Source organism: Anastrepha obliqua, chromosome 3 (assembly GCF_027943255.1).
Source record: "Anastrepha obliqua isolate idAnaObli1 chromosome 3, idAnaObli1_1.0, whole genome shotgun sequence".
Taxonomy (NCBI): domain Eukaryota; kingdom Metazoa; phylum Arthropoda; class Insecta; order Diptera; family Tephritidae; genus Anastrepha; species Anastrepha obliqua.
This window is the reverse complement of record NC_072894.1, coordinates 3,174,342-3,198,411: the sequence shown is the minus strand read 5'-3', so window position 1 is coordinate 3,198,411 and position 24,070 is coordinate 3,174,342. Positions and strand designations below refer to the sequence as shown.

General features: G+C 37.6%; 1 protein-coding gene across 10 annotated transcripts in view; it reads right to left on the bottom strand.

Annotated features, from left to right (window-relative positions):
* Positions 1-24,070, bottom strand: part of LOC129240191 (G-protein coupled receptor Mth2-like) — a 66,328-nt gene that overhangs the window by 6,000 nt on the left and 36,258 nt on the right. For 6 of the 10 annotated variants that reach the window (XM_054875806.1, XM_054875805.1, XM_054875807.1 and 3 more), the window contains exons 3-8: positions 10,727-11,309; positions 10,498-10,660; positions 9,965-10,408; positions 9,738-9,909; positions 5,050-5,244; positions 4,424-4,832 (exon numbers count right to left, since the gene is read on the bottom strand). In XM_054875806.1, coding sequence (XP_054731781.1) covers positions 4,646-4,832; positions 5,050-5,244; positions 9,738-9,909; positions 9,965-10,408; positions 10,498-10,660; positions 10,727-11,287 — 1,722 coding nt within the window. In that variant the 5' untranslated portion in view covers positions 11,288-11,309 and the 3' untranslated portion in view covers positions 4,424-4,645. Of the gene's footprint in view, positions 1-305; positions 899-4,423; positions 4,833-5,049; positions 5,245-9,737; positions 9,910-9,964; positions 10,409-10,497; positions 10,661-10,726; positions 11,310-24,070 lie in introns of those variants that run through there. The other 4 variants (XR_008582036.1, XM_054875811.1, XM_054875813.1 and 1 more) reach the window with 4 other exon arrangements.

The following is a 24,070-nucleotide window of genomic DNA, read 5'->3' as shown; positions in this document are numbered from 1 at the left end:
GAGGCCGCTTCGAAGGATTACGCTGTGTTAATTCCCCAAAACTCGGCACTTGCTGTGAACTTTCAAACAATTTCAATATATATTTTATTTATACATTCTTATAGTTCACTGCAAATATTCAATGGCAAGACTTCCTCATATAAATACTTTTATGAGTCACGCATAAGTGCTGATCGAAGTTATTGTAAATTTGTGATGGGCTATGGGTAGGTTAACCACGCAATAGAACTACTTCATTTCCCATGTAGTGACTACCCAATTCCTGCAAGCCAGTCATGCAGGGCAGCTAAAACATTTGTATTTACCTCTTCGCTAGAACCTCTCATCACCCCGCAGCGTCTGCGACATTTTCACTTTCATTGCGTACTTATTTGGCGTTTGCTTGTAATCGGAGTTTGTTGAGCTGGTGGAGTTTGTGTGGCTTGTACCCGGCGGCCGGCGCTTGAGTAGGCTTTCGAGAAATCAAGCATAAATTACATATACGTTTGGAACATCTACTTATATTCGCTTTTTGGCTGATGACAACGAATAGCGAGTAGCGATAGCGATACGGTTTCTAATGGCGTTTTATACACTGAGTGCTTGTCTACCAGTACTGATTACGTTTACAGTTATAACATTTGTACATATGTATTAGATTATTATTTATTGTTGTTTAGACAATTTCTTAGGCCAATTGTGTGAGTAGCCAACTTTGCAGACGGTGAGAAATGCATGGCGGGGTAGAAGTGGCGTGCAACAGGCAGCAGCTAGCAACATTTAGCATTTGTGGAAGCAGCTGGAATGTATTGAATAGCTAACGGCATTTGCAGATGCACCACAGCATTGCTAGTGAGACGCTATGTTGATCACTGCGACCTGCTTGCTGTCGCTCTTTGTATTAGTTACTACACTCATTCTAATGGAAAACATAAAAGAGAAATTTAGAATAGAACAATAAAAATAGTGAGGGAAAAACGGCGCAATCAGAAGATAATGAGGGGGTTGTTAGTAGCTATTTACGCGTATACATACATATGTATGTGTCAGTATATTTGTACATTAGCCATTTCAAAAAAAATTCAATAAATCGCGCTCTAAGACAAAGATTACAAGCCAATGCGAAATATTATTTTTGTTAAGTGACAAAGCAAATTTGTTAAAAAAATGTAATATATAAAATATTTACAATGCTTAAAGGTTATCGCTGGCGCTAGGGAAGAGTGTTTCAATTAACCTGAAATACAAGCTTCTTTAAGAGTTGTCATCACTGGATCAAAAATTGTTTGTACAAGCAACTATGTATGTGTGTGTTAATGTATGTGAATGGGCTTATGAATTGTATACCTACAGGTTGATGTGTTTGAAGTTTAATGAGAAAATATTTGTAATCTGCCTGTTAGAATGGCGAAAAGCCTTACATTTCAATTAGCACTAGCATCGAAGCAAGCGGATTCCACAAAAAGCTCACTAATATTTATTATATATTATGCAGCGTGGGATCCACTGCAAACACAATTTTTTAGAACCTAATTTTTTTATTAATGACTGAGTGAGATCCCATGCCGGGTATTAACAGCGCCGCAATAATATGCAATAATATTTAACGAGTTTCCTCTGGTTAACCAGCTCAGGATCACAAGAAGGCATACACAATTTTTCGACAACTAATCAATTCAAATGTTTATAATTTGCCGTTGTTGTTGTCGCAATAGCATAAACTACATAACTATATAAGTCCGTGCCATTCCAATATCGTCAAAATTCTCATTGAGCATAAAATGTATCTCTATATATTTACTAGGTTGTTCAATAAGTTTGCGGCTCGATAAGAGAGGGCGCTGCACAAGCCCACATTTTTTTTGGTATGTTAGTACACTCTTCATGTGAACGTGCGTCAAGTTTAATTTCAATCTGTCAATTCATTCTTTGTTTACAAGCCATTTAATATCGACGTGTCACAGAATTTTCTACAATGGAAAAATTAAGCATCGTGCAGTAATTGGATTTTTAGTTTTGCAAGGTATAAAATCAAAGAAAATTCATGAACGGATGCTGAATTTAAACGAGGTCGTACAAGCCTTGAAGACGACTTATGTCAAGGACGACCCAAAGCAGCAACAACAATACCAGAAATCGTTGAAAAAATACAGAATATATTGGAAAATCGTCGAGTGACTGAAAGAGATTTAGTAGAAACCCTAGACATCTCATTGGGCAGTGTAAGCAATATTTTTACTGAAGTTGGGGGTTTCAAAAAGCTCTATACATAATGGGTGCCGCATTCGCCAACAATGGAACAAAAACACATTCGAATGCGACTTTCTCAGCAACACTTAGAGCATTTTCGAAAGGATAAAGTGGTGTTTGTGCGTCGATTCATCACTATAGATGAGGCTTGGGGTTATCACCATGATCTTAAATCAAAACAAGAGGCTAAGGAGTGGTTTTCATCTGGTCCTTCAGCTCAGAAACGAGCTCGTGACCAGAAATCGGCCAAGAAGGTTTTATCATCACTTTTTTGGATATGAAAGGAATTTTTTTTGAGTATTTCTTGCAAACTGGTAAAAGAATAAATTCTGAATATTATTATAGCCTTTTAGACCAGCTGAAGGAGGCAATTCGTGAAAAGACCCAGTTTGTAAAACAAAAAAAAATATTTTTATTAGGACAATGCATGGTGTCACAAGAGCATTTCGACAGTGGCTAAAATCCACGAACTAATACTCAGTTGGACACCTTTTTAGAAATTCATTAAATCCATTTCCCAAGTCGAAAAGCCAGTCTGGCCAGACCCGGCTGCTTAACGGAGGGTTAAAGTTCGAAATTTTGGAGCATCCACCGTAATCAACAGATTTGGCCCCTAGTGACTCCCATTTGTTTCCAGACCGAAAAAATTCGTGCGTGGAAAACGTTTTTCATCAAATGATGAGGTCATAACAACTGTGGAAGCGTACTTTGCAGCACTTCCAGATCCTGACTTCAAGGATGGAATTCATAAATTAGAATCTCCTTGGAAAAAGTGTACTTATGTTCAGGGAGACTAAACTGAATAATAAAGATACACCATGTAAATCAAACCATAAAATTTCGTATCGAAATGCAAAACTTATTGAAGAACCTAGTATAGGTATACTTCATTCAACTTCAAGTTTCTCTATTGAAGATGAAACATTTAAATTATGAAGGGCCTGTAAAAAATACACATTTTGAACGACACAATATTTCAACTGTTAAAAATTAATTTAGAATTTAATTTTATTTGATTTGATATTTAAAAAATTTTAAAATTAATTTTAATTTAATTTAATTAAATTTTTTTTAATTTTAATTTAAATACCAAAATTTAGATTTTTTTTTTGTAAATAATTATTATTTTTAATGTAAGTAAAAAACTTAACAAATTTTTGCAAAATACCTCAGCAGAAATTAAAGTGTTTTATATTATATTTACTTCATATACCTTCCTATTTATGTATTCATTCACTTGTCAGTGCTGCCAATTTCAAACGGCTGTGCTACCAACCTAATACCGAAAAATCAAATTAAACCAGATCTCTTTCAGGATCACATGGTTGTTGTTGCAATTGCATGGGAAATTCCATAATGGTCCCGACTATTTACCATTGGTTCACAGCAATCCTGCGCCACCTAAGCTGTGCCCAATACTGGAAGACCTCATACAATTAATAGGTCTATGGATAAGTTCGTGCGGTTTTACAACAGATGGCGTAACTTGATTATTATTCCATCGATCCACATTTCCAAACATTCATTGGAGAGCTACTGTCAGCTACTACAGCACAAACGTCAGTATAAGTTTTTTATTTGAAGCGTAAACAACAATATTTTTACCACACTTGAAAATGTCGAATTTCGTGCCAAATAATGTGTTTTTGCGGGGAATTCTTCTTCATTATTTTAATATGAAGAAAAAAGCAGCCGAAAGTCATCGTATCTTGGTGGAAGTTTATGGTGAGCATGCTCTAGCTGAGCGAACGTGCCAGAAGTGGTTTGCACGCTTTAAAAGTGGTGATTTTGGCCGCGCCGCCAAAGTTCATGGATACCGAATTGGAGGAATTGCTCGATCAAGATCCGGCTCAAACGCAAGAAGAGGTTGCAAAAACTTTGGGAGTTGATCAATCAACCATTTCCAAACGTTTAAAAGCCATGGGAATGATCCGAAATTCAAATTTCGAAAAAAACCCGCACGAACTTATTCATAGTCCATTACAATGAGGCCCAATTAATAAATTTTTGCGTTTCATTTGAAGAAAGAATTATATACCTCAAAACAAACAGTTATAATTTATATAACAAAAATTTAAGTACTTTCCGTCTAACTCCTAATCACTCTAGAAATTGAAAGCGCATATGTAGCATTATTCATGTTAATACTTATATACGTACATATGTATTGTATGTATGTATAATACATACATAACGGGAATGCACAGCATGAGGCCAAAACATACAAGCGCACTTTTAGTTCAACATATTTTTCTTCACATAGACAACATAAATTTCCCACACACACACGCACACATTTATGAACACATGCAATAGGAAACCGCTTACTAAAAAAATTGAAATTTTGCACCCAGAGCATCTTCACAAAGGTTGGAATGCTATGTTGATTCAGAGTTGGGGAACGACTATTTCCCCTCTACACCGTATGCGAGTGATGTAAAACCCTATTATTCGTATTGTTTCTGAGAGGATTGAAAGCGCTTCGTATTACAATTAATTCTCGTATATGCAGTGACACATTTTGAAAGCGTTGGCGCATCGAAATGCTACCGGCGCCAAAAGTCGTCGATTCGGTCTGGCGGTAACTGCGTATGCGCACAGTACTTTTGTTTCATAGCATTTTCATTACCATTTTGTTTTTGTATTTTGATTTTTGATTTTTAATTTGTGTCGATTTGATGATTTGATTTGATGAGCAAATTATGAAGAATTACAAATTTACAGAACAAAACATTAGAAAATTAAATAAACATTGGTCAATATTTGCGATATCACAATTTTTGTAGTTTTACATATAAATTGGATCTGGAGGTAACTTACCGGTTGGTTATTAAATGTTTGACCTTCTTCTTCATTACGAACAACATGAATATGAGGAATCCTTGGATGGCATTGCAAATGTCCGAAATGTAAAAGATCTTTGCCCAGCCTTTGTCGGCGCCCACAAAGTAAGAGAAAATCTCCATAGACCAGGTCACGCCCATGACAATGAATAAGCGTAGAAAGAGTCCGAATCTGTAGAAATAAAATACAATAAAATATTTGTTTGTCTGCCTTCTTTCACTACTCTAAGGAGCATAGGGCCAAAAATGTGTATATATGAACGTACAAGTATTGGTAATGAGGAAGGAAAAGAACTGAAAGCAGTCGAAATACATTTATTATATACACATACGAGGTGTGGCTATTAAGTAGCAAGATTTCATTCATATTTACTTATTATCAACTTCAATATAACTCCTTAGAGGACAACACTCAGTACTGAGAACCCTTCCTAACCCACACTACACTTCGAAATTAGTCGGAGTTGGCTTACAAACTGGCTAATGAAGGCTCTGCAAGCATACCACTAGGTCCTGAACCCTTTCTAGGTGTCAATTCTGCATCAATTCACCTATGGATTGACGACTTCATGAGATCTACCCATAGAAGACGTTGGTCTGAGTTGGACTACTGCAGAGTAATCGAGTGCTTTGTGGAAGAAGCAAATAGGAAATTAGCGACCTTTCTCTTTAAACTTAGTAGGAAAAACCTGACAGTGCTGGTGGGTGTAAGCACAGAGCACTATGCCCTATCATTGCACGGGAATCATTGGCGACCCAATATAATAGGACTATGGTTAAGTTCGTGCGGTTTTTTTTCGAAATTTGAAACTTTATTGACGTAAAATGGTTACAAATTTAATATTCAAAGTATTGTCCATCGCTTGCTACTACTTTTTCCCATCTTTCTGGCAATTCACGGATTCCCTTTGTGAAAAATTCGGTCGGTTTTGCCGCAATCCACGAATCGATCCATTTTTTGACTTCATCGTAATTACGGAAGTGCTGGTCAGCCAGGCCATGTTGCATCGATCGGAAGAGATAGTAATCGGATGGCGCAAGGTCTGGACTATACGGCGGGTGGGGTAGGACATCCCATTTGAGCGTTTCTAAGTATGTTTTGACCACTTGTGCAACATGTGGCCGAGCATTGTCATGTTGCAAAATAACTTTGTCGTGTCTATCGGCGTATTGCGGCCGTTTTTCTCGCAGTGCTCGGCTCAAACGCATCAATTGTCGTCGGTAGACATCCCCCGTAATCGTTTCATTCGGTTTCAGTAGCTCATAATACACAACACCCAGCTGGTCCCACCAGATACACAGCATAACCTTCAGGCCATGAATATTCTGCGCCGACGTCGATGTTGAAGCATGGCCAGGGTATCCATACGTTGCCCGACGTTTTGGATTGTCGTAATGGACCCACTTTTCATCGCCAGTCACAATTCGATGCAAAAAACCCTTTCTTTTGTGCCGTTGAAGCAGTTGTTCGCATGCCATAAAACGGCGTTCAACGTCTCTTGGATTCAATTCATACGGCACCCAATGGCCTACCTTTCGGATCATTCCCATGGCTTTTAAACGTTTGGAAATGGTTGATTGATCAACTCCCAAAGTTTTTGCAACCTCTTCTTGCGTTTGAGCCGGATCTTGATCGAGCAATTCCTCCAATTCGGTATCCATGAACTTTGGCGGCGCACCCTCGCGTTCTTCGTCTTCCAAGCCAAAATCACCACTTTTAAAGCGTGCAAACCACTTCTGGCACGTTCGCTCAGCTAGAGCATGCTCACCATAAACTTCCACCAAGATACGATGACTTTCGGCTGCTTTTTTCTTCATATTAAAAAATTCCCCGCAAAAACACATTATTTGGCACGAAATTCGACATTTTCAAGTGTGGTAAAAATATTGTTGTTTACGCTTCAAATAAAAAACTTATACTGACGTTTGTGCCTTACGACAGTAGCTCTCCAATGAATGTTTGGAAATGTGGATCGATGGAATAATAATCAAGTTACGCCATCTGTTGTAAAACCGCACGAACTTATCGATAGACCTATTACCTATCCTGTTTTGAGAATGAGGACACTGCAGAGCATTTTCTCTGTAGCTGTGCGGCGTATTCTATAAGAGGAATCAGACTTAGGCTGTTGGGTTGCGATGTACTGGATGCGGACAAGGTTCATACTCTCCCCTTCCAGATATCTTAAGATTTATCAATGAATAAAAAAGATTTGTGAAAGAGTGACCTCGACCAATTTGTCCGTCTTACCATCCATACAGTATTTATCCTGTCTCTCTATTCTTTGTACAGTAATCTATCCGGGTGTAGTACAATGGTACTCCTGACTGAGGGCTTGGACTTGTTTAACCTCTTACAAATCTAATCTATTCTAATCCAGTCAATATAAGTTGTGAGGCAAGAGTTCTGCGACTAATTTAAACTTACTCTATTACAACAACTATTAATCCGCTAACAATTTTGAAATTTCTTTCCATGGTAGTTACTTTTATTCTAAAATTATAAGAGATCACTTTCACAGAATACTCAATGGACCATTACCATTTTCTTCAATTTTTTTGCAGTTTGAACCAAACCCTGCTTATCATCCACTGGCAGACAATTAGCGGCTTCTTTAAATTAGCTTGGTGCTTCCAATTAATAGTTGCTCGTTTTCGGCATTCTAGTAATTCTTATCCATGATACGCTTGATAATTGCGCAGAAATGTTTTATTGGACGAGTGTCCAATTCAGTGTCAGTATTATGGCTTTAACTCCAAATGATCGAATAACCGACTAACTGGAGTTGAAACAGCTTTAGATGAAATGCTGATCCACATCAATACCTTTGGCTCAAAATTAGCTTTACTGCCAAACTTGACATTCGCTTCTTCTTTTTCTCAATTTCTGTCCTCTCCAGTGGGGCATAGAACCTCTACAAAACGCTTCCAACCATTACGATCTTTCGCGATGACCTTGATTTATTTAAACGATCTGCAGCCTTCAGTTCTTCTTCGAATGTTCTTTTCCAAATGCACCTAGGGCGTCCTTTTTTCTACTGCCTTGCGGGTCCATTCGAGTGCTTGGCTGCATATTTTTGTAGAATCCTTTCGAAGACCTTGGCCATTCAGCCATCCATTGCAGTTGTAAATTTTTAAAGAATTTACCTTAGACCGAGGAGTGGGAGTACTGTAAGATCCGCCTTGTGCAGAATTCACAATTCTTTGTTACTTTCGGTTGCACATTATATATATATATATATATTTGGCGCGTACACCCTTTTTGGGCGTTTGGCCGAGCTCCTCCTCTTATTTGTGGCGTGCGTCTTGATGTTGTTCCACAAATGGAGGGATCTACAGTTTCAAGCCGACTCCGAACGGCAGATGTTTTTATGAGGAGCTTTTTCATGGCAGAAATACACTCGGAGGTTTGCCATTGCCTGCCGAGTAGCGGCCGCTATTAGAAAAATGTTTTTCTTAATTTTGGTGTTTTCACCGAGACTCGAACCGACGTTCTCTCTGTGCATATTAATGTTCGACTTTAGTCTTAAAACTTTTGCAACACATTTTATAGTCCTCCTCTATCACTACAACGTTCTACGCGCGTCTTCAATACTTTACAACACTGCTGGAAATCGTTCTGAATTCGCTTTTTCACGATAAGCGTCTCGTTTTCCTTTTAATACAGATTTCGTATCAGATAGAAGTCGTACGGCGTAGGATGATTCAAATCAATGAATTATATTATAATGGGATACCGCACTTGCCTCGAAGTCCCCTACAGTTAATGCGGAATGAGCTCATGCTTTACCTTTATATAGAGCTAATAACTTGTTTTTTCACAATTCGGGTAGTATTTTCCTTATTCTTCAACGATGCTCAATAAAAACGTGAAGATAGTAGTTAAGGTTAGGTTAGGTTGAAGCGGTTGTCCAGTGAGACGCACTCAGACTCATAGCCCATTGCGATGCCGCATGTGGAACTTATCCCTATCTCTCCTAGAACCAGTGTGTCAGAAGAATTTATCAGAAGTTTTAGAATCTCCCTGGTTTCTGCAGAGCCAAGATCTTCCAATCGTGCGAGATCGTCTCTTCCTCATCTGGACAACTTCTGCAGAAGACATGTGTTTGTACACCCATCCTCTGCGCATACCTACCTATTAGACAGTGCCTCGTAATAACTGAAATCCGTGTACTAAGCCTGTGCTTAATTTGGCTTAGCAGATATTACCTGCGTTTAGCATTAGGGGTCGGCCATAATTGGCGGGCGATTCTGCAGCTGATTTCATTACGCCATCTTTCGTTCGATTTCCTCAAGCTTATGTGTCTTACATAGTTCTGGTACTTTGTACCGAGTCTCGCTAGTTCATCGGCTCTGCAGTTACCCTCAATGTCGCAATGGCCAGAAACCCATGTTACCTTTAGGTGAAATCACTCAGCCATTGCGTTAAGAGATGCGCGTCAGGTTTTCGACTGCTTTGTGAGGGAACTTATCGCCATCTGGCTATTGGTGAAAATGAAGATATCATTTCCATATCCATTCTTGAAAATAAATTATTTCTTAGACGGCACAACTATATTCATTGTATTTGGATGTGTATATATAGATGCGCTGAACAGTCTCCCTTCCACCATAAAAAAAAAAAACAAATATGTACGAGTATACAGAACCTTTGTACAAACTTACTTGTCTTTCTCGGTACGCAAATTTTTTGTGCTATCCTCGCGCGCCATTATTCGTGCCATTTCACGTTGGACTCTGTGTATCTTCAAAGCGGTCAAAACGAACATTACACTGTTCGCCATAATTATCAGGACAATAGGGCCGAAGAAATATATCATCGTAGACCAGGTGCGCACTGCAAAAGAGCGGTCAAGTAAATCGCGTGATTTGAGCCAAAACGAGTTACTTACTGTCCAGCCAGCAAAACTCTCCTCCACCAATGCCTGGCTTGAGATATTCTGGTATATCGGCAATCTCTTGTGCATACCAAGTGAACATCAGAAACGGCACGGGTATGCCCCAAGCATACAGTGAATAAATGAGAAAACGCTTCTTCTCTTGAAAGCGGTTGATGCCACGAGTGCCGCGGAAATTATGCCACAAATCGAAACTGATAACACTTAGCCAGAAGAAGGCTGCCATAAAGAAGTAATAGGCCACATAGCCCAGTGCCTTGCAAAGCACTATACTGGTGTACATTTCCAAGCGCAAAGAGCTCATTGCAAGCAGTGAGTAACCAATGATCAGTCCAATCAAGTAGCAGACCAACGACTTGCCATGTTGATTACGCAGTTCCGGTATGCTCAGGTACACAACAATGGTGAGAATCATGAATGGTATGGAAAAGAGCATAGCTGGTGAATAGATTAAAAATAAAATATTTATATAAATACTTGTCTACTACGAAACTCTACATAAAATCACTTGCGGGAGGGTGTCATACCATATGCGTTAATAGTCTTAATGGTGCTGTAATCCGAATCATAATTGCAATTAGCCGGATTGATGATGTACATAGTGTCCGTGTAATTCGCCACCGTTGGATGGAAGCAGAACTCGTTCTTGCTGAGGTACACCATATCGTATATACGTAGTAGAGTTCCATTCTGCGATAGAGTAATGAAAAAATATAAGACTCATCCATTTCCTCATATCTTCATTCAGCCACTTACCTCGAATAGCTTCCAGTCGTCAAAGGAGCCGAGCTCTGGCTGCAATGAGAACATGAATTCGCATGGCCGGAAACTCTGCACCGCGAATTGCTTGAACATATCCACCGGCTTCAACGTATCATCCGGCAATGTCAAATTCAGCAGCGGTTTTGGCCACTCATATTCCGTGTTGTTTACGCAGGCGCTCTCGTTGGCGCTATAACTGGCGCCCCATGGACAGCAAATGTTTATGCAGGCCTTCAGCTTACAGATGCAGGCGCGTGCATGCGGTTCCACTTCCACGCGCCGCACCAGGTCAGTGTAAATGTAATCATACCAGCCGACCAGTTGCGATGGTATCAGCATGCCATCGTGCAGATAAGATCCGTTAGCGAAATGAGGGTCGCCAGTGACGTTGACGGTATCGAAAAAAGTGCAAGGCACATGTATGCCGTCTCGCTGATGGAGGTGTTCGTTGTATGCGCTAGTTAGCGGTGGAAAGCATATGAGTATGGCCAAGCTGATAAGGAGGTCCACCATTCGGGACGTATATGCGCGTGGATGTGTGTGTGTATGTGACATTTTGCAGAATTTATGAAGGTGGCTGAAAATAATGAATTTAAATGAATTTTAATTCTAGGAGAATATTAACCGTAAAAGAAACTGAAGTAGGAATAAAATATTTTGCAAAGAAATCACATCATGATTTGTTTTTAATAAGTTTTCTTTGAACGAATTTTTCGATTTATTTTTGTTAGTTTGGTAATGATCTTTCCCACCAGCTGGTTTACAGCAAATTCTTTACCCACAAAAATTTATACAATTAGTTTGAAATCAATTACTAACAAGCGCTGCGGGCAAGTTACTCTGATTGAAGGCTAAAAATTTCTATACTTTAATTAATTGTATATAATTTGCTCAACAGTGCATATTTGTTTATTGGATACCACATAATTTTGACTAAACAACTTTTAGATATTTTACAATCAAGCTTCGCGCCTGTTCATCAAATGCCAATTGTCAGACAGCTGATTGTTATTTTACCAGCTGCCGTTCAAATCGCCAAGCTTGCTACAGCGACGCCTACAGTTACTAGGCGCTTTCGTTGGATTTACAAAAATAAAATATATATAAAACTGCCAAGTAACAAAGCAGCGAGCTCGGTGTGAATACCCCTAATGTAAACATTTTATAAAGTTTTCATTTTTTTCCTGCTAGAATTAGAAGTAAACTTGGCTATATTCTCAAAAAAAAATATATTATTTTTTCATAAATAGCTTAATTGAAACCATAAATAAGAACAAAAACAAAATAATTTAAATTAGAGGGGAAAAAATATTTTTAATACTTTTGCGAACCAGTTTCTTATGGTTTACCATATTATTTATAATTAGCATATATTGGGTTGGGGAAAAAGTAATGCCGTATTTTGTCAATTGAGCGCGACATTTAAGGCCAGGTTACCCTTGATTTGTGTGCTTTTTTAAATAAACTTTATTCATAGTACAAAATATATTTATTACTCAATTTTTTTACATGTGAAAAAACAAATATTAAATTGCTTAAAAAAAATTTTTTTTTTTTTTTTTCAAATGGTGGCTTTCAAAATGGCTGCTAAATTTTAGCTGATTCGTAGTTGGATGCCATCATATCTCGAAAACGAATTATCTGAAAGTAAAAAATCAAACGGTTTCATCTTCTGTATTGAATTGGTTATAGCCGCAAGCAGAATCACAAACATTTATTGTTATTTAAAAAAGTTATAAACAATTAAAAGTGAAAAAATAGTGGCAAAAAATTCAAAAGTCCGCCATTTTGTTTTTTTTATTAAAAATATTTGATTCTGCTTGCGGTCATAACCAATTCAATACAGAAGATGAAACCGTTTGATTTTTTACTTTCAGATAATTCGTTTTCGAGATATGATGGCATCCAACTACGAATCAGCTAAAATTTAGCAGCCATTTTGAAAGCCACCATTTGAAAAAAAAAAAAAAAAAAATTTTTTTTAAGCAATTTAATATTTGTTTTTTCACATGTAAAAAAATTGATTAATAAATATATTTTGTACTGTGAATAAAGTTTATTTAAAAAAGCACACAAATCAAGGGTAACCTGGCCTTAAACATCTCTTGCGTTGTACTCGTACTTATTGCATCGGGTCACACTAAACGGCGATTTGAAGACGACAATCTGTACTACAAGTGTCTCTTTGACAGTGTTGTGATCGCACGTTTCAGCCTTACGTTATAGCGCGATAAAGATGGAGTCTACCAAGCAAGAAATTTGTCATATTTTACGTTTTTACTACCTTAGAGGTAAAAATGCAACGAAGGCGGCGGCAAAAATGTGTGAAGTTTACGGGCCTGATACTGTAACGATTCGCACAGCACAGCGTTGGTTCGATCGATTTCGTTCTGGTGTAGTAGATGTCGAAGATGCACCCCGTACTGGTAGGCCAATCGTCGTAGAGATTGATAAAATCGTTGAAATTATCCAAAGAATCCGGCATGTGAGCATTTGCTCGATTAGTCACGAACTAGGTGTAGACCACAAAACCGTTTAGAACCATTTGCAGAAGATTGGATTCCAAAAAAAGCTGGATGTTTGGGTGGCACACGTGTTGACGCAAAAAAATCTCTTGGACCGAATCAACGCTTGCGATTCTCTGCTAAAACGGAACGAACTTGAACCATTTTTGAAGCGGATGGTGACTGGCGAAGAAAAGTGGATCACGTACGACAACGCCAAGAAGCGTTCGTGGTCGAGAAGCGGCGAGCCGGCCCAAATTATCGCCAAGCCCGGATTGACCGCCAAGAAGGTTTTGCTGTGTGTTTGGTGGGATTGGAAGGGAATTATCTACTATGAGCTGCTCAACTATGGCCAGATCCTTAATTCGGTCCTCTACTGTGAGCAACTTGACCGTTTGACGCAAGCGATTGACCAGAAGCGGCCAGAATTGGTCAATAGGAATGGTATTGTGTTCCACCAGGACAACGTTCGTCATCGCTCGGAGCTTTTTTATGACAGAATAAGCGGCGACCACCATTAGAATCAACTTTTTCTATAATTTAGTTTTTCTAATTCACAGTCGGCATCGAATCCGAGTGACTGCCAGAAATTACTTGCTGTTTAAAAATGAAAAGTGCACCAAGTGAAGATTTTCGAAAAAATAAATAATTTAACAACCAGCACAAAATCACAAATTAAGGAGACTTGTTATTGTTTTAACAACATAAACATTACCAATAAATGTACGGGGAATGCTGCTGAAGTGGAAAAGTCCTTGGGCGGGTATAAACTCGGGTCGTTCCGGTAACACAGAGCCGATTGCCGTAGGAACGCCTCGGAACGCTACCAAGACGTCGTAACTAATGCTGCGTTTTTATAAATTTATGTGATAAAAAAAACGCCCTTGTTAGGTGTTTGGCCGACCTCCTAAGCCGACTCCGAACAGCAGATATTTTTTATGAAGAGCTTTTTCATGGCAAAAATATACTCGAAGGTTTGGCCGTCGCCTGCCGAAGGTGACCACTATTAGAAAAAAAACGTTTTCTATATTTTGTTTTGCTGTTTAATGCACGGAAATTCGAACTCACGCAGTTCCGAACCATTCGGCTACAGCGGCCGCCATTAATTTTATAAACAGATACCGTGGATCTCGCTTAACTGAACTGACTGAATTTGTCCGCTCAAGAGAAAAATCTTTAAGGATTTGTGGTATGTACTGAAAAAAGTCTCCGCTAAGAAAGGTGTTCCTTAGGAGAGAGTGCACTGTAAATAGATAAATAAATATACCAACGTACCCTGCAAAAAACCGCTGTTTATGATTTCGCCCACAATTCGTGCGTTAGAATACGCTTTTTAATTCGATTGCAAGATGACGAATTGCCAATTGATGTCATAATTCCTTCACGAAAACACAAACTACTTAAACGCAGCCATCAATGTCGGAGTGGCAAGTCCTAAACAAGCAGTTCCGTTCGTGTGAGTGTATGTGTGCTTATTATGGAATATGGTAAATAAATATTCTTTCTTATGCTTTGATAGCAAATATTTATGAATATGAGTAAACATTGCAGTCAAACCATCTCTCAAGCGATTATTGACGATATATTTGTCTTGTAGTCCATTAATTGTACTCGTAGTCCTCAACTGCCTGTCCTCGAGCGCCTGTCAATTTATCCATATCGAATGTCATGACGATAAGCAGCCCTAATTGATTAAGAGTGTGAAACAAAAGTGGAGGCACATTAAATAAATATGCAAATTAATTGTAGTACTTAACGCTGCAGCAACCCATTGATGGCCGTTAAGGCGTTTAAGTACACAACAAGCTCAACCTCAACTCCATAACCGTGAAGTAATGGTTATTAAATTATGACCAAACGTGAGTATGTGCTCTCCTAGTGATATACACTTGTTTGTATGTAGTTGAATGCAATTTACGTTCCTGTTGCTCATAATTTTATATATCTTTAAGTGGTCAGGATTGCGTCACCATTTTATTTACAATGGGAAGGAGAGCGCTCGTAAACTTATCTATTCCTATGGGTGGTCTTTGCTATTTAGTTGACTAAATAGACATTGTATGTATTGTACGTAGGCACAGACATATGTACACTTTCCCTCTCATAATATGTATGTACAGTGGCGAGCAGAACTGGCTAAATGATTGTCACATTCATGCCATCACATTTTCAGGTTAAATGATTCATTTATTAAGAAATAAATCGTATTAAATTCAAGTCAAGCCTTACAAGGTCCAAAAGACGCATGATCTCACACCAAAGCAGCAACAAGTCAGACTTGAGAGAGCGAAGGAGTTGTTTCGCTTGGTCGAAAGCGTTTAATTTCCGAACATTGTGTTTTCTGACGAGACAGTTTTTCAAATTGAGCAATTCGCACAGTCTCAGAAAGCTCGTGTGAACCAAGAATAGTTAAAAAAAACGTCCGAACTTCAATGGCTCGCAAATTCACCAGACGCGAGTCGGATGGATTATTCTCTTATATAAACTTAACTAAATGTATGGCCTTTTTAATTTATTACACTTCGTGTTCCGGACCCTGTAATACCGGTAGCTTTGCCGAAATTTTTCAGTTGTTAAAATGTACGGCTTTTTGACCCGCGATAAGAAAAAAAACTAAAAAATTTAGTTGAATTTAACCGCTTCGTCTGGAAATTTCGAATTAAAAAAATTGTCTCCATATAATAATCTAAATGAGGATGATTGATAAAAAGGTTAAGATGAAATTGTTTACTAAAAAAGGTCGGCAAATAGCTCAACGCTTGGAAATTTGTCATCAAACTGTACTTCATATTCTCAAAGGGTTACAAATTCTCCAAAGGTTACAAAATGGCACCCCAATCTCTTTTCGGACAGGGATGCACGACCAATGGAGCGATTATTGATTCCTCAAATAGCTAAAGCACCAAAAAAACCCGCACAAAATATTAAAAAACCCGTCAGTGAGAGGGCAGCACACAGAGCGCTGAAAACAATCGGGTTGAGGGCCGCCATCAAGCCACAAAAACCAGAAAGCGAGGTTGAGATTCCGCAAAAAGTGCAAACACTGGAGTGCTGACGACTGTAGAAGAGGGATCAGATGAGATCCGTAAGAACCGTTTTCAGTCGGATGGGAAGCAGTATTACTGACACACACCTCATGATAAGCTGCAAAACTATCAAGTAAAACAAACGATAAAGCATGGCGGTAAGTAAATAGCGTCATTAAGGCTGAAGGTCTGTGGACAAATTAATTATATGAAGTTTTATGTAATACAAGTTATCGCCGAGCAAAATTGTCTAAATAGAATGTTTGTTATATTTGTAATATCTTTTTTATTTTTAAATATTTTGTAAACTTGAACTTCTAGTAAATGAAGCATAAACCCTGCAAATTTGATACCAATATTTAGAAAGTGGCTATACAGTAATCAAAAAAGAATGAATGTGGCATGATTCTGCTCGTCACTGTATACAAATACGTTTTGCAGATTATCAGTATTAATGCGCGAACACAAAGTAGTGCCCATATGGCATTGTGTGCTTGCCCACACCTGAAGCATACTCGTATAAATTTATGTGAGCATTACCATAGCCTTTCTGCCATCACTTGATTATGAAGAATTGCATTTATTCTCAGAAGAGTTGTTGAAATTAATCTAAAGCAATTACACTTTCGAATTGGAGTGCGCAAATAAGAAAATAACGGTATATCTATTAACTAGAATATACAATAAAAATACTACAAATAATATGAAATATGGTAGTCCTCTCGGTTAGGATTAATTAATAAAATTGCTAGTAAAATATTTATAGACCATTTTTCAAAATCTTTCATTCTTTGAAATGGGTAATTTAAAAGTATTTACATTGCCTCATTCGCATTATGCCTTTTGGCTCAAATAAATGGAATACCACATTTCACATCCATGGGCCTTCGACAAAACAGCTTGTCTAACAGATATGGGGTTTGCAGGCATATACAAGTACACATTTTGTCAAAGAAGTGCTTTGATATCTACTAACCTATTGAAATCCAGATCCTGCTTAAGAAAATAAGTGATTTTTTATTTGAATATTTGGTTTTATTTGGTCAATACAAATAACTCATAAGTTAATGGCAGAAAATTAAAGAAGCAAAAACAATATACACTTCAAACTCAGCTGTCAAGAAAATCTTTTTACATTTTCAGTGAATAGCATAAAGTTATATATTTTGCAAAATTAAATGTGAATCAAGACTTTGTATGACTACCCCGAGCATCTATAACATAAAACTTTGTAGTCTGTTTCTAACAGAATGAACCAATTTTTGAATATCATAGTCCTGAGGTAAATTGTGTTATTCCTCGAAAATAACGTTTTTCAGCTATACTCGATCTTCTGAGTGTCTTTTGCTACTTTTTCTTTAAATATGGCACACATTTTATATTCGGTTAAAATCCCGGCTTAGTACTCGTATGAATATCCAATAACACTTTAAAAATAAAAATAAATAGTTGGCGCGTACACTTCTGTTAGCTGATTGGCCGAGCTCCTCCTCCTGTTTGTGATGTGCGCCTTGATGTTGTCCAACAAATGGGGAGACCTACAGTCTTAAAGCGACTCCGAACAGCAAATGGTTTATTATGGGAAGCTTTTTCATGGCAGAAATAAACTCGGAGGCTGGCCATTGCCTGCCGAGGAAAAACCGCTTATAGAAAAAAAGGTTTTCTATATATCTTTTTGCTTTTTCATGCACTGAGATTCAAACTTACGTACTCTCGAATGGTAGTTACGCATCAATCCATTCGGCTATGGCGGCCGCCAACGCTTTACTGCAATTAAATAGAGGTCACATTCTGACCATTTAAGTTTTATGTTTTGGTTCAATGAAGTCAAATTTTGTTTCACTATTTGTCAAGTGGCATTGCAATAGCTTTCAACTATTGTTGTCCAATAATCTTATCTTGTACCAAATCATCCTTTCCTTTGCTGGACATGTATCCCCAACCCTTGAATGAAAGTTTGTCAAATTTCACCATCGGTATAATATTGCTTTTGCCTCAACAATCTATTGGGTCCATCGTTGCAATAGAGTGTGGGGCGCGTACACTCTTTTTGGGTGTTTGGCCGGCCTCCTCCTCCTATTTGAGGCTCGCGTCTTGATGTTGTTCAAGAAATGGAAGGACCTGCAATTTCAAGTCGACTAAGTACGGCAGATATTTTTTTATGAGGAGCTTTTTCACGGCAGAAATACACTTGGAGGTTTGCCATTGCCTGCCGAGGGGCGACCGCTATTAGAAAAAACGTTTTCTTCATTTTTATCTTTCACCATCGTTGCAATGCGCATTATTTTAGTCTCATCGCAGATTACCAAATCAAGCCAGTACCTATCTGGCACCTAGCTCAGTGCGTTCTAGCGAACAATAACCGTTTCTAAATATGGTGTGGAGAGCGCAAAAGCTTCTTTCGAGGAACTCGTGAAGCATAATTGTGGTTTGCAAAACTTGGCGGACTTTTCAAATCTGAAAGTTTGTGGCTACTTTTCGCAACAAAATGCGTTCGATGCGGTCAGATATTTTCCGTGGTCTTCCACTTGCAGATTCTGGCTCCAGCCTATTTACATTTTTTGCAGGATTTATTATGTTAGGAATAGTTTATCGGGTCAAATAAAATATTTCTGATAACTGTTGCATTGTTTTTCCTCTTGTATAATTATAATAGACCGACTGACATAATTTTGAAATCCTCTCCAAAACATTTTCTTGACTGTAACTAAACTATCAATAATCTATCACTGAATTCTAATTTTATTGAAATTGATTCATAAGATAAGGCTTTGATTGGTGATGCCTAAGTGATTTTGGCCGTGTTCGACCAGTTGTGGTCACCCCAATAGGTATTGAAGCGTTGGTATCCAGTCATATGACATGTCCAACCAGCTGAGTCGCCCCATTTTTATGACGCTGTAAAGCTTACACTCATACAGCTCATGATTCCATCATCTGCAGTATTTGCCAGCGCCAACCTGAGAAAGTACAAAAATTGGTAGCAAAATCTTTCTCGTACTCGTACACTCAACAGGCCGCATCATCGGAAGTTATCAGCGTCCGTGGTTCTGCGCCATACAATAGCATGAGCCAAATTAGAGATTTGAAAAATGTAGTTTTTGTTCATAGAGAGAGGATTTTGGTGTCAAACTGTTTACTCACTGAGTTCAAAGCAAGGCTTATTCAGCAAGGTAGAATGATTTCGACATTTCTCTCTTTTTGGTAATTCGAAAAATTATGTTTTTCATTTGCATTTCAAATTGTGAGCAGCGTGACTGATTTTAAATAATAAAATGAAAAGGACAATCAACTTTTGCGTTATTTTAAGCCTCGTAATTGTCAAATCAAGCGACGACAAAAAGCCGCGGTTTTTCATTGGGAGACTCTTGGCGTGTGTGCGAAAGTCATTTTAATGGCAGTTATATTATTTATTCCCTATGGCAGCGGAGTATTTTTAAGAGAAGCCGTTAGTAACCAGGTGCAGTAGCTTTACCACGCGATTTTTCAGTGGCCGCAGTGCCCGATGTACCTAAAACGTCGGCGGGGACGAAGTGAGCTGCTGATGCACAAACCCAAACTGAGTAAGTCTGTCATTACATAGCAAGACCGGGTCCACGTTTACACTAGACTACGAGTATGTAAACAAACGCTCCGAAACACTATGATAAAATTTATCGCTTAGTATGAACAAGAAATTACCTAATTATTTTATCAATGAATGCTTAATTTTAGTTAGTATGAATTTTCACATACACATTCAAATGAAAAAATAATAGTTACTAAATTGAAGCTGATTTTAAGATCATTTTAATTAATTTCTTGTTTGCAAATACTTTCATATCAAATGATTTCGAGCTTTGACAAAAATGGTACTTCCCTCACAAAGGGCTTAACTTGTTTTTTTTGAACTAGTCAGGTACGAGCGAGTTCGCCTGTATTGCCACTTGTTTCTTGTTAAATTTGCCTAGGTTCGATGTAGCAATTATTGGCAAGAGAGATTCTGAGTAGGATTTCAAAGCTGCCGTTGTTATCGGTGTTTATCCCCAGTAACGGTGCTGATTCCCCAGTAAACGAAGTCCTCTAAAGCAGGGTTCGAATTGCTGACTGAACTTCAACTATGGCATTTTCAATGCATAGTCGTTTTTTGCGCAATAACCGTGACTATCGCTTTAGCTATGAAATAGCTGCATGTTAAATGGAAATGAAACATGCAAACACTCAAATGAACCGAACTGCTTAACTGACGACTATGAACGACGAACAAGTCTAAGCCGACAGCCACAGTTCTTCGTGTAGCAGTTAACTATAACTATAACTATAACTATAACTATAACTATAACTATAACTATAACTATAACTATAACTATAACTATAACTATAACTATAACTATAACAGTTAACTAAAAGAACTATAGTTGTTTGAATGCATCATTGTAATAACTGCGACAATAGCTTGGATAGCGATGATCGATACATATCCCATATTTAGTTAATATATGTACATATGCGTATACCTGAATGCTGGGTTTTTTAAGTATGTAAACTTTGTAAATATGCGTATACGAGAATACTGTGGTTTTTTAAATATGTATACATTGTACCTGAATTTTGCAATAATAAAAGAACTACTACATCTTGTGACAAATATCTAAACAACCAATAAGAAATAAATATTAATCGACTTGAAGCCTCGCTTTCTCAATATGCATACAGCAAAACTAAAGATAGTGTTTCCTCAGGACCAATCCGCTATTTTGGCTTCCTCAAGGAACTGCTCACTAATTTTAAAAGCAGCTCATACACAGGCGGGGACATCCTTGTATGTGAAAACAATTTATCAGGCTCCAATGTTTTCATTCGGCGGAACACTTGGATTTGATAACAACTTGTGCCCCAACTCCTATTTAATAGCCGAACTTTATACCTTCTGCACTTTTTTTGGTCCTTGTATTTTTTATATAAAATATACATATAGTTGAAATAAATTAAGAAATAAGTCGCAAATTTCGATGTCTTCTTCATCCATTTTGTCACCGATGTATTTTGTAAATATTTTTTGTATGTATGTAACCAACTAAAACAGCTGTTATCTACGGGAAATAGTTTTGCTCAGTTTTGTGCACGGTAAGGGCATGCGGTAAGGAAATTCCGTGCTGGCTTCCCTGTTTTCAGCATAAGCAATTGTCGCAGTTATTACAATGATGCATTCAAACAACTATAGTTCTTTTAGTTAACTGATATAGTTATAGTTATAGTTAACTGTTACACGAAGAACTGTGGCTGTCGGCTTACACTTATTCGTCGTTCATAGTCGTCAGTTAAGCAGTTCGGTTCATTTGAGTGTTTGCATGTTTCATTTCCATTTAACATGCAGCTATTTCATAGCTAAAGCGATAGTCACGGTTATTGCGCAAAAAACGACTATGCATTGAAAATGAAATAGTCAAATTACTATTGCTGTTGCTATTTGACAGTCAGCAATGCAAACCCTGCTCTAAAGTACATATGATTATGCAAACTACACACATTCATACCCATGCAAGGACAGTTGTGAAAAACTAAAATCACTAACTTACATTTCTTGCTAAATAATGAATGCATCTTTTTAAAAAATTGAATTTTTTTTTCAATTTTTATAGTAAAAAAAATGTAAAAGGTAAAAACCATTCATTAATTTTTTTTTTCTGGCAAAAAATAATTATGTAACTGTATTCGTGTGTATTTAATAATACACAAAATGATGGGTGAAACATGTGGTAACGTGCGCGTAGCACGATAATTGGTGGTTTTCACATATAATATTTCAAAAGACGCGCATAAATGTTGTATAAAATAAAATATGCAAAAATTTAGATCCTTTCAGGTTTCACTATTCTTATTAAAAAAAATGTTCTTAAAAATGATATTAAAAAATGGCAAAATTTTTAAGGACCCTCTCACACATTACGGCATTTAGTTCACCAAATATCGATCCGAATTTTGTGTTTCAGTTCTGAAATCGTTGTTGACTGATTCAAATAGGCTTTACTTTTCAAAATACGCACAAAAAGTAGTTTAGTGGAGTTAGGTCGTATCATCACGATGCATGGTTTATGTCACCATTACGTGAAATTAGTCGACCGAGAAATTCAGATCGCAATAATGCAATGTTTTCCCGTACTGTGAGACTTACGGCTCCATCCTGTTGAAAATAAAGATCGTCTATGTCTATTTCTTCCAGCTCAGGCCACAAAAAATACTCAATCAGTTGTTTATAGAGATGCCCATTGACACTAACCCACTGTTAGGTTAAATGGCTGTCCTAGTTTAGGGCACACTTGGACAAATATTGAAAATCCGTCCGTTGCGATGCCATACATGGGAGCGGAGAAAGGAGAAGGGAAAGAAGAAGGAGCCTTGGGATTAAAGACGATGATGACCATGCATTTTACGACGACGCCGACGGTGGCTGATTTGCATTCGTAGTTAGTCGCAACAAGCTACTGATGAACTTCACCAAATTTATGATATACTAGCAAACCAGGCCCCCTTCGCTGGGCACACTAAAATAGAATAGATATGGTTTAGAACAGAAAATATATGGTTTTCATATTATTTATTTCTTTATTCTTTATTCAAGCGCTTTGGCATAACAATATTTTTTGTTTTTCTATTTGTTTTTGAGTAAATATAAAATATAAATTGAATATCAGGAAAAAAGAAGGTTGTTTTTAAATTTCAAATCAACGCATATGAATAAACAATCGTCTTTTTTCCTGATCATCCATGAATTTTTCGTTTCAATTTATATGTTTTATTAAGCACTGGAGCTTTTTTAAACATTATCCATTTATATTTTTCAAAAAAAAAAACGAAAAAAGTTGTTTTTTCCACGAACACATAATTTCATTCGGATTTCACATTAAATTCTCAAATTTCGTAAGAAATTATTCACTGTTCCAAAAACCACTCCAAAAAAATTCACAAACAATTTTTACATGTTGCACTTACGTTTTTTTCTTATGGCATCCAAATCAGAAAGAAATATTGACACATTGTAACTTACACTGTCAATTTGACAGTTCAGTTCCGCCCCAAGCGTTAAAAAAGTAAGCGACATTATGGCTGGTTCAAAAGAACGCTGTACCCGTTGCCAGTGCTCCGAATTACAACCAAACTTTACGAAACCCATTTTCAATACTTACTTAACAATGTGCGTAAGTTTGGTTTAATTCGGCGCAAAGACACGGCGGGTCCTCGTTTTGGCATATATTTCGAGACCCTACTCATCAATAGGTATGAAAATTACCCCGTATTAAAGCACTTATCAACAGCTTTCATTTGATACCCATATTGTACATACACAACCAAAAGTTACCCGGGTCCACGTTTTGACCTATATCTCGAGACCCCAGTCACGTAGCGGCATGAAAAATACTCTGTACTAAGGCATTCACCAACAGCTTCAATTTGATATCCATATTGTACAAATACATTCTAGGCTCCACGTTTTGGTCTCTATCTCGAGACCCTAGTCACGGAGCGGCATGAAAAATACTCTGAACTAAAGCACTCACCAACAGCTTCCATTTGATACCCATATTGTACATACACATCCGAAGGTTACCCGGGTCCACGTTTTGACCTATATCTCGAGACCCTATCTACCAATAGGTATCCAAACTATACGGAAACCATCTTCAATACCTCCTTAACAATGTGTGTAAGTTTGGTTTAATTGGGTGCAAAGACACGGCGGGTCCACGTTTTGGCATATATTTCCAGACCCTAGTCATCAATAGGTATGAAAATTACCCCGTATTAAAGCACTTATCAACAGCTTTCAT